This window comes from Perissodus microlepis, chromosome 5, assembly GCF_051167445.1.
Source record: "Perissodus microlepis isolate ML-2025 ecotype Zambia chromosome 5, ASM5116744v1, whole genome shotgun sequence".
In the NCBI taxonomy this organism is placed as follows: Eukaryota; Metazoa; Chordata; class Actinopteri; order Cichliformes; family Cichlidae; genus Perissodus; species Perissodus microlepis.
Window position 1 is genome coordinate 3884146 of NC_140465.1, and position 15596 is coordinate 3899741.

General features: G+C 40.5%; 1 protein-coding gene across 1 annotated transcript in view; it reads right to left on the minus strand.

The window, feature by feature from the left end:
* Positions 1-1970: 1970 nt before the first annotated feature.
* The window catches only part of hdac11 (histone deacetylase 11), a 58236-nt gene continuing 44610 nt past the window's right edge, over positions 1971-15596 (minus strand). Inside the window, exon 11 of the mRNA XM_084927432.1 lies at positions 1971-4009. Coding sequence (XP_084783558.1) covers positions 3767-4009 — 243 coding nt within the window. The 3' untranslated portion in view covers positions 1971-3766. The remainder of the gene's footprint in view (positions 4010-15596) is intronic.

The window sequence follows — 15596 nt, forward strand, 5'->3', positions numbered from 1 at the left end:
AAAATGAGTCGCAAAATGTAGAGGCAAATCTTCCCCTCCTGGGCTGCCTTGCGCCTCTGTCTGTTTCAATGTGTGACCACGCCCCTCCCTCGGACAGTCGGGGATGAGTGCGCTAACATATCTGTAGGTTGCTGTTTTAATGAGTGTTTGATGGAAAACAACAATGGTGGAGTTTGCGCTCTCCAGTCGCATGATAGGCGAGTCCTAGTAAATAATTTTCCAGTACGTGTACGTTACACATGCTATTTTTAAAAAATTATGATTATTATTTTGCTATCAAACTCAATGGAGAAATGATTGAAATGCACTGAGTGTGATGCAGTATGGCAGCGCTATTATGCTGTGAACTTGGCTAACATTACTTAGCAGTGATATGAGTTAATTTACTCAAGTGAAAGCTTTAAACATTAGCCTGACACATAACTAGCTAACTTAAGGCTTTCTGGTTAACCCTCTGGGGTCGACGGACCCAGAGTCTCCATTTCAACTTGGGTCGAACGTGCGGACTTCAAACTATATACCAGTTTTTAAATTGTGTTGATAGGCCACGTAAAACCGGTGTTTTTTGTTTTTAATAAAACAGTGGCGTTTACTCTGGAAAGAAACGGAAAAAACAGCGTTTTCTAAGGAGAGCGCTAGCAGACACGCTTTGCTTGTGAGTGAAAAACAACAGTCATTGGTGAAAAAAGAAAAAACACTCCTTCCCTATTGGTGGAAAAATGTACCACGTCGCCCAATCAAAAAAATGATATGGCAACATGTGGCATCTGGTTGTTTGGGTAGAGGGGGAAGTTTTAGGAGTGAGCGAAAGAGAGAGAGAGACAGTTTTGATGCATGAGAAATTTGTGAGGTTTACCGTGTTTGGAGTCTCAAGTTAGTGTGTTGTCTTGTGTAGTTAGTGTGTAGTGTAGTCGTTGTTTTGTTTTGTGTCAGTTCTACTAGTGATTGTCACAGTTGCTGCAAAAAAGCCACCAAAGGCAGATTGCAGTGTAAACCCTGAGTGGCACACCTGCTGTCAGACCTGCAGGTTTATCCCTGTGCTGTTCTCATCTGTGTTATAGTGGACACAAACTATTTTTGGACTTGCATAAATAATTTTTGTGCCTTCTTATTTGATGCAGAACACCTGATTGTTCTGTAAATAGTTTGAAATGGTTATATAAAAAACGTCTGAGCCTTGGCTGCATTTTTAGGTAAATAGTACCATATAACTTTGTTGTTTGCAAAACTTGTGCATATTTTTAAAAATGTACAATTTCTATTTGCATTTCAAGTTATGAAAATGATTCGTTAAACATGCTTGTGGTTTTTCCAGTCAAAAATATCACTTTCTACTTGTAAAATTTTGTCTGTATTTAGATAAATTGTGCTGATACAGTTTGTCAAAATGAGAAAATAACAGATTGGCAAGATAAACAGTTTTTAAAGGTGAAATATAGAGGCCAAATCAAAAGTAGTCAAAAACGGCCAATTATACCCTGGACCCCAGCTTTTTTGAGTATTTGAAATAATGGTAATATGAGTGATCCATATGGTCACAAAGAATAGCCACTTGTTTCTGTGCTACCAAAGTTCCCCGGCTTTCATTCAAAATGTGTTTATCGTCAGCACCTGCACATTAAACTACTTAAACATTATAAATGTCTTCAAGCTCACACTGAGGCCTGTGGGGCACAATCAGCCACTGAGACAGTTCACACATTTATATGTGTATTTGTATATGAATATTTCATACTTTAAGGCTGCCTGTTTATTTAAGGGAGATGAACAAAATACATTGGACTTGTACATAATAATATCACAGATGATAAATTAAATAGATTTTAAAGCATTATATGTTGAATTGAACTATGTGATCTGTTCAAAGCCTCTCAGTGCTGTTCTCCAGTCTGACTGTGCATGATGTTATTAGCACAAACACTTAAAAGGTGACGTTTAGGACTTCAACAATAATACAGACAGCAATGTAGTTAGCAATAAAACAGTTTTATTGGGAATTAACTTAAAAAACAAACAAACAACAAACAAACATCTGTCTCCTATTTTTTGTCACACAGGAAAGAAGCATCAATTTCTGATGAGAAGACTTATTTAAAATGATTTAATGTACTAGTTTTTAGATTATTTGCCTTGATTTGTTCCTTAGAGTAAGTGTTTTATGCCTATTTTCTTCAACATTTTGCTTAGAACTAGTGGTTAAAGCTTATTTTAGGTTTCAATTGCCATGATTGGTTGCCTGGAATAAGTGTGTAAGGCTTATTTTAAGATTTAACTATCTAATTGTTCACTAGAATAAGTGGTTAAAGCTTATTTTAAGTTTCAATGTTCTGATTTGTTGCCTGGAATAAGTGTAAAAGACTTATTTTTAGCTTTATTTAAATCTAGATATTGTTCTTAGTTCAAGAAATCTTAATAAGAAAAAAACACTTACCCCACTGGCAGATAATTTCACTTGTTTTAAGCAAATCTTCACCAAAAATAAGTATTTATCTAGTATTAAGGAGGTGGGTTTTTGCAGTGTAGGTTCACGTGGGACCACCGCTATGCCCTGTCATTTGATATCAGCTTATATTAGCAAAGAAGGACAATGCCAGTTTCACAGAAAGGCTTGTGATGCACTGTGACCTCAGTTCGTGCATGTTTTAGGCAGAGATTGATAGTAAAATGTAGTAGTGATCATTACACCCCAGCACACAGCTTGTATTCAGTCTGCGTCAGACGATGTCTTTAGTATCTTTTGGAAGCGGTGATATTGTTTCAGCTGCTGCATTAATCATATTGATCTTAGTGTTTTTGTGGCTCCTTTTACAAAGTTTCTGCATGTGTAAACATCATTAGGGAAGCTCTGTGTCTAACTATAAACAACCAATCAAAAGTGAAAGCCACTGGAAACCCTGCTGTACAGGCTTTCTCATTAATCACTGAACATTCTGGGTTTTAGACTTAAATCTAGACATGGTGGAAAAACGCTGGAACAAGCAGACTGAATTTTAGGAGTCTAAAATGTTGGGGGACTTGAGTTTCTTAAGCAGTTAAAGTGCTCAGTCAAAAGTTTTAGTGTCTCAAATCTTTTCAATTACAGGGACAATTAGTACCTGTAATAACTTTAAACATTAACTGTACATATTAGATTGGATTCAAAGCACAAAACTCATCTCAATTAAGACTCTACTCACTTATATATATATATATAGATGTGATCTTCTTTCAATGTTAAAATTCACCCAACGATTACTTCTGATTAAGATAATTACACTTTCATGTGCGGTTATGTTTGTTTTTATATATGTTTTAACTTGAGACATTATTTACACATACATTGGAAGTATATTATTTAAGTACATCAAGCCTTAATATAGCATATGCTTCATATGCTATTATTAGTTTTGCATTTCCTGAGATTAAAGATTACCTTTAGCCAAAATGCTGACCTGATCACACATTACACATAAAACCCATAACTCTCCTACTGATTAAACATTTAAAAAGCTCTTTTGTGCCATATGAAAGTCGTAGCTGTGAAAACACGGTTGTTTAAAGACAGCTTTTTCCCTCTGAGTATGTGTCAACCTGCGCATAACAAATGTGAAAATGTTACCAAAGCTTATGAATATTTAAGTGTACATGTGCAAACTTCTTGTTACATAATCTGAGTTCAGACAAGTGTTGAATGTTACAACAGCTGTCACACGATCACGGCACAATATAAAGTTACTTAGTGCTTTAAAGTCAGGTATGTTAGTGTTAGCTCCAGGATTAAGGGTCCTCAGACAGCTGTGGATGTTGACCCTGCCGATCCAGAGGTGGACGTCATGTGGGTCGTCAGCGGTGTCGATCCCTCTCCTTCCGCGGCGTTGCCTTCTATTAGACCTTGCCGGTGCAGGTTGAGGATGGAGTCTGCGATTATGCGGGCTGTTTTCTTCTGATATCCTCCGGATGTCATCATGAGTACGGGGATCCCCCGACGCTTCGCAGCCCTGAACACGAGCTCATCTCTCTTTATAATGCCCTGGCAGAGAAGAAGGAGAAGAAAGTAAGAAGTAGAAGAAGAGGCAGCCTCTCCATGCTTTCAAGCACTACCTTCTCTGGATTCTCTGGACTTCTTTTCTCCTGAGAGAACAGGAAGATCTGGCCCAAAAACACACGCTAACATGAACAGACAAAGAGCTGCAAACAAAACTACACTTGTGGAGTTTTTTGTTATTGGTGATAATCTCCCATCTGTTGCCACTTTCAGGAAGCATCTTACAAAGGCCAACACGTTACGGTGAAGGTCCCAGAGCCTCATTTGTAGAATATTGAAGCATAACAATCGCACTAATGGAGCAGGCATGGAACTCAAGAAGTACTGTGTCACACATATGCCTCATTTCATGTACCAAAGCACCCGCCCACTTTGGAGGTGTACATAAGCCATAAAATCTCCCTGTGCCACTGCCCTGCATCACTGCTGCCCATCCTCCACCTGTAGCTCCCAACTCATATTTACTCATCAATCCTAAATTTCTGTGTCATATTTGCCAGGAGTAATCAACCTAGACACCAAACTTGAACTCTAGTATATGACTGTAATAAATTAATGTGGCAAATGTGATTTGTTCGACTTAAATACTCATAAAAATGCCCATGCAAGGACTTGGCAATTACATCTCAAAGGCAAACTTGAGTGACAATTTTGGCTTCCAGCAATTATGAAAACAGAATAAATGTGAAAAAATGCACTTTTGTGCAAATATTTTAACTAGGTCCTCTTGCTTTGGTGGTTTTCAAGTTAACAAATAGTTGTGCTAAATGTTCAACATTACAACTGCTAACCAGGATAACTGTGATTATAAGTTTAGCTACCCAACAGAGAACACTAATGTTTATTAGAATAGGAACAAACAGCTACCACTTTTTATGCAAGACAGTGCATCTCATTGATAAAACATGCTGAAAACATCGACATGTCTAGTCCAGAGTCCTGATCTGAACCCAAGGACAAAGTCATGGCTAAGAAATCCACTACACCGCGTTACTGAGCTCTGGAACAGCTAGAGGAAGAAGCACACATGCATGTCTGTGGAGGGATTCAAATAGTCAATAGTTTGTGTCAACACTGTCATTTATTTTGGAACATTATTAAGCATGGCAGAAACACATGTTCAGCCAGAACTTCAAATAATAATTATTTAAGCTGCACGCTGCTTTTTTTTTTTTTTTTTTTTTTTTTTTTTTTTTTTTAAGGACATTTACCAGTTTAAATTAACAAAATAGGTCTGCAACATACAAGAGCGTGCCACCACAACTAACACATCCTGCACATTTACCTTATTTGCGCCAATTACTTTCTGGGATTCACAGGATCACTGGCTAGAAATCTCTGCACAGTAAGTAATAAATTCCAATTTGACTCATTTTGACCAGCTCTCAGTACAATTTGAAATTTCCTGATAAATTAGTTACATGAAGAGCCCATGTGGCCTGATTCAGCTGAGCCTGCCAGTTACACATTTTTCTTTCCTGCTACTAAAGCAGTGCAGATTCATTCAATATTAGACACAAATGGGCTGAATTCATAGGCCTGGGCATATTATAGTTCAACACAAAAGAACATCTGCATTGCACCAAACAGATTTACCTCATCCATAACATTAAATACCTTACAGTACACAAGGCCTAACTTAAAAGATACTAGCAAACCAAGATCTTAAATCAAAAACGATTAAACAAGCCCTGGATCAGGGGCATATCATTTTTTCCAATAGTTAGATAGCAAATTCATAAAGGCAAAATGAACACAAGGAAGCGAACAGATGCTGGGGTCTCCAATGCCAAAACAACAAATTCTGTAACAATGTGTTATGTCACAAGAAAAGTAAAACCCTGTTTTGGCCTCCCACCTGGACAATTCAATTTAAGTCTTCTTTATATAGATACTGACTAATTGGTGCCACCCACACCATTTATGAATGCATCTGCTAACTAGCTAATGTTAGCTAATGTCAGCAGCCAAAACACCAACGCTAAAACTTCAAATTGTTGGGCTCAAAACCCAACTGTTGACATCATGGTGTGCAAGTGACAAACATACAAATGACTTTAATGTTTAACCATGTATTAACCATGTTAATACTACTTTGCTTCAAAATACATTTCAGTGAAACCTTAGATTCAGGCTACACGGCTCAACTTCACACGGCTGCACAGCAGTTAACAGCTGGTTTTGTATCTCAGGCCCCCCATTTACTCTAATATGACTTAATGCAAGCGCTTAAACAAATGCAAATACATGCAGTCTATCCAAAACGTGTTTTTAATTAATTGATTAATCACTTGCTGTCTACACCCACGCACATTCAAACACCACTTGATACTGGTCTGACAGGAGAAATAATAAACCAGTTAGCACTGAATAAACATGCTTGACACCGTGTTTTTTATTTCAGTAGTTAGAGGAAATTAGTAAGGTTTCCATCTACATTTAAAATTGATCGTGGTGAAAACAAATGATTTACAGTTATACAAGCCTCTGTACATACATTTAATGACATACACTAATGAAATGGTTCTAGGAAAGTTAATACACTATGTAACGAATATCAAGCACATGAATTCAAATTGCTGACTGCCGAATTTTTTTTTATTCTGCAACCTAGACATCCACATTACTCACACTCTCACATAACACATACATATAGGGCCTTGGGGGTGGGCACGTTTTACAGCATCCAGAGGATGGTCGGTGTACTCCAACCCACCTCTGGCGCTGGTGCCCTACCCTCAATTTTAAATGCATTTAGACACTAAGGGTTTTCGGGAGGAGCTGTGCTGCTCTCTGAGAGGAAGCTAGTACCATGCTCTCCTGAGTTTTAAAGGCACTTTAGAACAGCACACAGCAACACTACATATGAGCGGGCGTAGGGAGGTTTGAGGTCTTCACTCACCCCGGTTCTGTTAGCCGTCAGGGCTGGGGGGCTGGGAGGAGGTGCTGGCCGTCAGACTGGGGTCTGGGATGCGGGGCCTCCCTGCTACTGCAGATAAGGAGGTGGTCCGCTTGCCTCCACCCCAGAGAGAAGGGTTACATCTCCTGGGTCTAGGTGCGGCTTGCCCCTCTGAGGGCGGGGGTACCTGGACCTGGGATATAGAGTATGTTTGGGGAGTGCGACTGTCTGTGCAGTGTCTATTTGTGTCTGTCGACACGTTGGGTGAGTGCCGAGTATTTGGTTGTGCATATGGGGTGGGAATGCACATTTGTGTCCGCGTGTGCCTGTTCGTCTGTGTCTATATGTCAGGTTGGGTCTTAGACTCAACCTCTCTGGGTACATCTCAGGCCCTCTAAAGTACCGAGGCCTATCTCCCCTCACCACACTCCCTGCTGGTGGCTGATGCCCTCAGACGTTGGTGTGTTGGTGGTCCTTGTCGTCTGGGGCTGGGCGCTCATGTATGTACCGGCTCACTCCTGGTGGCCGATTGGCGGGGCCGGGCGCCTGCGGCCCAGCTGGGCTCCTTCCGGGGGATGGGATGCCCTCAGGCCTCTGGGCCTGAAGCTCGGCCCTCTCTGGCACAGCTGGCTGCCGGCAGAGCCCACGGGCACGCCACTGCAACCCCCTCTGGCCTCTGCTCCGTAGCTGCGGGGTGACCTCTCGTTTGGGGCTCTACCCAGCTCTTCCCAGGAGGGTGGCACGGTTCCCCCCCCTTTGGTGGTCCTCCTCGGGTCCTTGTACTCTGGGGCCTCTGGATATCTGGGGCCTGGATCTCCTCCATACCTGCTTCATACCCTGGTGGACGGGGCTATGGCTCCCCACACTCCCTAGCAGATCGTTACATGGAGAAACCTTTGGAATACAAGCATGCTGATCCACACAGGTGTGCACACAGGTGTACACACGGGTGTTCACAGACGCGGACTACACCTTTCTTGGCTGCTGCCTCAAAGCACATTGTGCGCTGTCTATCTTGCGTGCTGCACAATATCGTTTATTATTTAGTATCTACTGTTATCTACTGCTAGCTAGTTTATTGTGATGGTGCTGTTTTTTTTATTATGTTGCTCTTTGTTGTTTGCTTTCTCTTCTGTTTCTTTTCTCCATACAGGTGATCCAGGTGTTTTGTTTGTTTGTTTGTTTGTTTGTTTGTTTTTTCTTTCTTCCCCCCCCTTCTCACCGTCTCTTCTCCCCTTTGGCTTTCTTTCTCTCCTTCTTTCTCCCTGTCCTATCCCCCAGTCATGTCTGTCCCGTTTGTAGCAACCGAAAATAAAATAAATTCATAATTATAATAAAGGTCAATCAAATGGACCAATATGGCAAGGCCATGATGATCCACTTGGTAAAATAAATCCGCTTGGCATCTTTCTTGGCCTTAAGACAACAATTCTGATGGCTAAAGATCCAAACGGGACACAAAAAAGAAAAAAAACAAAACAAAACAACAAATTGCTGACTGCCAAAATGAAGTACAATACTCAGTGATCAGCTGCAGCTACAGCGTGCTCTCATTCTTTGATGTGTGCTTCAGTCTATGTTGGATCTGTTCCAACGGATTTGCAGTATGGGAAACACAATAAGGCATTTACAGGATGCATACAGTATGTTTGGCTGTGTTCATATCTTAATGATGCATTAATGCAGTCAGAGATTGTCCAGCTAAAGTTGCCTTTCCTTTCCTGGCCGCTGCCCGGCTCACAATGCACCCGACCCCTGCGGTGCCTGTTGTGGGTGGTGGGCCTGCAGGAAGATGGGCCCATGTCCCTTTTTTGGGCTGTGCCCAGCCGGGCCTCATGAACTAATGCCTGGCCACCAGACACTCGCCCTCGGGCACCCTTCCACTCCGGGAAGGGTGAACTGTTCCCTTTATGTTCTTCCCATAGGGGTCTTCTGAATCACTATTTGTCTGGTCCCTCACCCAGGACCAATTTGCCATGGGAGACCCCAGAACACACAAACCCCTCCACCACGATAAGGTAGCAATTCGCGGAGGGGCTGAGTGTAAAAGCAAAGCTCTCAATTTACCAGTCGATCTACATCCCTACCCTCACCTATGGTCACGAGCTGTGGGCAGTGACCGAAAGAACGAGAATTTGGATACAAGCGGCAGACATGGGCTTGCTCCGAAGGGTGGCTGGCCTCTCCCTTGGAAGTAGGGCAAGAAGTTCAGCCGCTGCTTCTCCACATCGAAAGGAGCCCGTTGAGGTTGTTCGGGCATTTGACAAGGATGGCTCCTGGGCGAGGTGTCATGGGCATGTCCCATCAGGAGGAGGCCACGGGGGAGACCCAGGACATTATATGTCTCGGCTGGCCTGAGAACGCGTTGGTGTTTCCCCGGACAAGCTGGAGGAGCTAAGTGGAAGAAGATGGATGGATATTTTCATATCTTCAGTCAGCTACTGGTCATAGTGCCTGCCTGATGTTTCTGTCACGCCTACACAAGCAGTTTAGAGACCAGTGCCAGTAGAAATCAGAATAATGTGATTATTAGTTTGCAATCATTTCACTACCAAGCTTTTGTTGTTTTGTCTTAGAATTTAAGTACACATTTTTTCTCTCAGCAGTGCATTTTTTCAACCCTCCCTCAAAGCTGTAACTCACTCAGTTTATTAATGTCAGAACTGAGATTGATGGCACATTTGAGTTGACCATGTTCCAGTGGAAGTAGTCAGAAAAACAGGTAATGTTTTACTCTCTAGCAAGGTAGAGCCATTCAGCCATCAATAGCAATACCTGGAATACAACACAATGCCTCCACCTCCATCTTTTTTCTTCATCCATTCAATTCTTTTACGTTGCGTTTTTATTTACTTGATGAGTAATCATGTTGGATAACTAACGTGACAATTATTTACCAAAACATAATTGTTATTTTAAATAAATAAAGCAGACTAGGCCCAGTCTTGAGTCTTCTCTTGTCTTCACCCCATACACTTAAACTGCCAGCATAGTCGAGCATATTTAGTAGAGACTCGATTCAGTGAAATGTAGTGCATACTCAGAGTCACTTCTGACTATCCAGGCTCAATGAAAACCCTGTTTGAGAGAAGGAACTGAGTGGCACATTTTTTTCACATATAAGACAGTTTGTATGTTTCCCATTTTAAACCAAAATCAGCCTAACAAACAAACGAAAGCTGTTGAAATTCTATGACATCAGATATTTAATTTCTTTCTTTCCTTTTGTTTTTGCATCTTGTAATTTATATACTGGTTTCAGTGACCTTAATAAATCTTAGTAACTTGAATCTTCATTGTTTTTTGTTCCCAAATTAATCACATCCTGATGTTTTCCCTCCAAGTCATGGTTGTCTCAGCTAATAATCCCTGCTATGGCTGGCAGTGTACAGGACCGATGGTGGGAGAGCAAGTAACACTTAAATATTTGTGGCTGAAAATCTGTATAAAAATTTGCACCTCCAAGTTGCGTAGTGTATCCAATGAATGTTGTCCTAATTGTGTCAAACCCAACCATGCTTTTGCTTAGTTGTGGTGAATAGGAAAGCTGTTTAGAGCTATTATTATTTATTTAATAAAGCAACCTACACAGTTTGTCTGATAAGCAATGTCTGAATAAGACATAATATTACAACGTAAGATTATGAGCCTAAAGACTTTTAACACTGTGTGTCCTGTAATGTCCCAAAATCATCTGATAGAGCATACAGCTGCCAATTGCATGCCTAAAAAACTGGTTCTAAGAAACTGTGGGATACACAGAAACGCTGCGCCCAGATGAATATGATTATTAGCTTTAACCCTCACATCTTTTAACTGCTTCATTCATTCTCTGTTTTGCATTGACTTTTGAGCTGCAGGTGGTCCTCATTAAAAGAAATGTCTCCCACTGAGCTCCGATAAACCTCCAGAGAACCACTCTGTCACCGAAGCAAACATTTGAAAACTTCCAAATGTCACAAACATGAGTTTTGGGGCAGGCCCAGAGATTATGTTTTGTAGACATGTTATTATAGGATTAAGGTGAGGAATGAATTCAGCAGCTGTGGTGAAGTGATTTGGCCCCAGCTGAAACAATGATGTGGTCTAGATTTGCTACAGCTACAGAGATTTTTCTCTGCCTAGGCTCTTCTCCATGGCAACAGGAGCTGAGCGTATGTGTCACATTATTTAGGACCAGACACTGTTTTCTCTTTTGGGGATTTCAATAAACACACTTCCATACATTTAAGCTTTTTACAGTAATTAAAAACACTTCCAGAATCAGCTATCCCTACTCAGTGCCCGATTCATCATGTATACCTATAACACATTACAACTTTCATATCAACTTTACCTTTATACATTTTTCCAGCACTGACAAATGTTTGATCATCCTCTGACTGCCTAGTCATAGGTGGTGAAGTTCTTACAAGACTGCACTGTATTTATACTTCCTGTTTATAAACTACATACTACAATAAATATTGGGTACAGGACATTGACCACACCGCTAAAGTAATAAACCTGGATGTGAGGTAAGTATTAGAAGCAGGGCTAAATATAATAACATATAGTTCGGTAAAACTCAATGTTATGACCTCAGTGCTAGAGCTGTTCGATGTAATGATATATATCAGATGCCGATATAAAAACATCTATCGTTTCATTTTACGCTATCGTTTGTTTCGTGGTGTCGCAAAATAAACTGTTTACGGCAATATTTTTTCATGGTTTTGATGGTCACTGTAGTGGCTATACAGTGTTGGGGAGTAACGGAATACATGTACCGCCGTTACGTATTTAAAATACAAAATATGAGTAACTGTATTGCGTTACAGTTACCGTTTAAAAAGGTGGTATTCAGAATACAGTTACTTGGTTGAAATAAATGGATTACACTGCGGTACTTTCCTGTTTCATTTTGTCGCGGGTCAGGACTGTTTGGGTTTTGTTTGACAGCTACGTTCTGTTGTTCCAGGCGGCAGCGTTGCAGTTGCCATGGTTACAGGGCGACGCTCTCTCTCTCTCTGCGACTGTGTGTTTCCTGGGTGAGAGAGCGCCTTTTCGTTGTTGTTGTTGTTGTGCTAAGCTAACAGGCAGAATGCTACAAGCATAGCTCTAAAGAATGTAGCATCATGGGCAGTGTAGTCCGTGTTGCAGGGAGAATGGACTGCCATACACGTTATGGGTCTGTGAGCGCGAGGAGGGAGAAAAAGGGGAGTGGAAAGGTACGAGTTGTCATCGAGCAAAAACGGGAGCTGGAAGCATGTAAATATAATAATAACCACTGTAGCCAAGAAGAGAGCCTGACGAGCCCAGCTGTAAGTAAGCTATTAAGACTCGACTGTACACTGTGTTCGTGTTTTCCTCCGAAAACAATAAGTTCCGTTGCAGCAGTCTTTCAACGCCTCTCTCTGTCTCTCGCAGGAAAAGTTGACCCACACAACAAAGTAAAGCTATTTTTCGGCTACGAGCCGACAGGGACCCCGCCGTATTAGTCAGAGGTCCCTTTACTACAGTTCGGAGTCGCGGACCTTCAGTAATAGTAATAAATCACACAGCAATAGTACATTCACGTTGTTGTTGTTTTATCCTATTGTAAAGTGTCCTTGGGTGACTTGAAAGGCGCTCATAAATAAAATTTATTATTATTATTATTGTAAAAAGCATGATAATATATTAAGTATTCCAAAGTATTCAGAATACGTTACTGTCATTGAGTAACGTAACGGAATACGTTACAGAATACATTTTGGGGCATGTATTCTGTATTCTGTAATGGAATACATTTTAAAAGTAACCTTCCCAACACTGTGGCTATATTAATTTCTTAAAGTTCTCTTTTTCTCTTATATTTAATATAACCACACTACAGACGGACAAGCGCCTGTTTTTATGCGTTGTCGTTAGCAACAACAACGGTAAAACCATCGCATGTCCGCTTGTTTATTTTCCACATAAACCTTTCACAATAAAGCTCAAGATCCTGTTGAGACTTTTCAAAATAAACAGAATCACGTGAAAGAGTATGCAGAGTATTTCCGGATGAGAAGCAAAAAAGAGCCGCCAGGTGCTAAAAAATAAACCTTAGACTCAAACGTTAGAACAGGCTTTTCCCCGCAGCACGCCGTGTAATAAATACAAAGAAAACGGCGGCCGTTACAACTTATGTCTAAAAATGTATAGTTTCGTGCAAGGGCGTAGATTTGGTTTAGACATTGGTGGGGACAGATGATTCAACCACCGAACGCTGCCCTGTTTCTTTTTTTTTCCTTTTTGTCTTTGCTTCTTGATAAAAGGAGAAATATACTGGCCTACATATGCTATTCTACATGCTTTTTAACCATTTAAAATTACAATTCGTAATTTTATAAGTGAATTATATAATGTTAAATTACTATTAAACAAATGACTGACTAAGTATTTTAGGCTTTAGTTTACTTCAGCCATATTCCATATAAATCAGGTATCATACAAAAATAAAAATAGCTTCAAATACAGTTATGACAATAAAAGAATATGACTTTAAGGACTTCACAACATTAGTTCAGTTATACTACACCAACATCTGTTATATTTTGGCATGAATGACCTGGTGGCTTTTGTCCATAAAACTATTCATCTAAGATTACCACAAAGTAAAAGATCTCTCAGCAAAATTATGCAACATTTTAGGCACTATTGCCCCGATCAACTCAGTGAGCTGGGATTTTTGATTCTCAACATGGACTACTGGTGCCCCACACAACAACTCAATGTCCACTATGTGAAAGAGCCAAACACATGCCTTCTCCTCTCGTTAATCTATAGCACCAAAACATCAGTCAGTCACCTGTGACCTCGCCTCTTCACCTCTGTCCGAGCTACAACATGGCAGAGCTGCCTCTGTCACCTGATAAATAACAGTAAGACATTCCAAATACATGCAGTCACACATGTGCTTCAAATACAGTCATGAACCAACAAGTCATCATCCAATTTCACCTGTGATCTTGTATCACCATTGATCTCTGAGCTTTGTGTTGGTTCTTCTGTCACCTGACAAATAGGACACACATGACAATAAGAATAAAATGTGTAGCTGCTTCAGTGTTTCTGTCAGTTTGTGCAGATCTTGACTCATCAGTAATGTTTGTAGCGTGAGTGCATTTTAAAAACAATTTGTGCAAACTGCACTACAAGGTGGAATATTTGCAAAATCATGACTACTTTGTGATATTTTGTCTCAAAAATTAACCCTATGAAAATATCATTACCATTAGGATGAAATTATTGTGTCTCCAACATTTTAACGTTAGACATAATTTTAACAGCCTCTGTAAACTAATATCCTGGCTTGCTCGAGGCTGCCGTTTTCTCTGACAGTTAAAATCAAAATTAGAAATGCTCCTCTGGGAGACTGAGATAACTAATAGTGCTGCATGTTGTGCAGTATCAAAACACGTTATGGTTACATACAATTTTAGACTGATGTGGGCCAAAGCCTAGCATAGCCTGTAACGTTATTGTGACGGACACATTTTATGAGTGAACTTGACTTTAAGTGACTTACAGGTTTCTTTGAAAAACACTTTCTTATATCCAGGTTCTTCCTTTTTGCTGCCATCCTCCTCGCAGGTCCTCGCAGCGCAGGCTTGCCGCTACTAAAACTAAACAGAGCTCCCTGAAAGGCTCAGCCAATCACATTGGCCATATTTGTCACATGAGGTAGGACTCCAGTAGAGAACGTAATTTAGCTCTTTCTGCACCGCTGGGTGAATGAGTCATTGACAGATCGTTTTTTTTTTTTCTTTCTATCGGGTTTTTTTTTCTTTACTCGAAGAGATCAAATTATTGGTGGGGACAATTCAATAATCGCTGGATATTCGTGGGGACATGTCCCTTCCATGCCAAATCTACGCCCTTGGTTTCATGCATCGGTTAAAACACTTGACTCAAGGTACACCACGCCCAGCTGGAAACACTTCACGCAAGTCGAGCTGCCCGAGATTCACAGAATTTACAGAAAATGTAAAATTTTTGTGATTTATATTGTTATCGGACGACAGATGTCTTACATCAGGATATGAGATTTTGGTCATATCGCACAGCCCTACTCCATGCTAAAATACGGAGCTGAATCTGTGACACAGAATGAGAATGGAAAAAGTAACGTGTATATAACCAAAGGAAGTGTGCCGTATCATATTTATCCTTGGTCAGATACAGCAATAAATGGTTTATTTTGATTAGCTGACAAAAACGGATGGATATTGTCAGAACAGATAAAACAGTAATATGTTATAGGATTTCTCTGGTTTTTAAATGTCCTCCATTGTTGCTTTTAGCAGTTTGTGTGTGTGTGTGTGTGTGTGTGTGTGTGTGTGTGTGTGTGTGTGTGTGTGTGTGTGTGTGTGTGTGTCCATATCTAGTACATAACAGGTTTTAAAAAGAGGTAAATACCACCACAAAAATAAAGCCAAAATACAGAAGCAGTGTGTGAAAAACAAAGTACATTGTTATGGCTTCCATAGGAATTAATAGGGTTAAGTATCATCCAGGTATGGATAATCCAAATGTATGTTAACACAATTCCCAGGAAGAAAGACATGGACAACTATCCAGTTGCTGTCGATTAACATGGACTTAGAGGGTTATATAACTTATATAACCCTCTAAGTCCAGCAGTCAGTTTTCCCAGGAGTGGTTGTC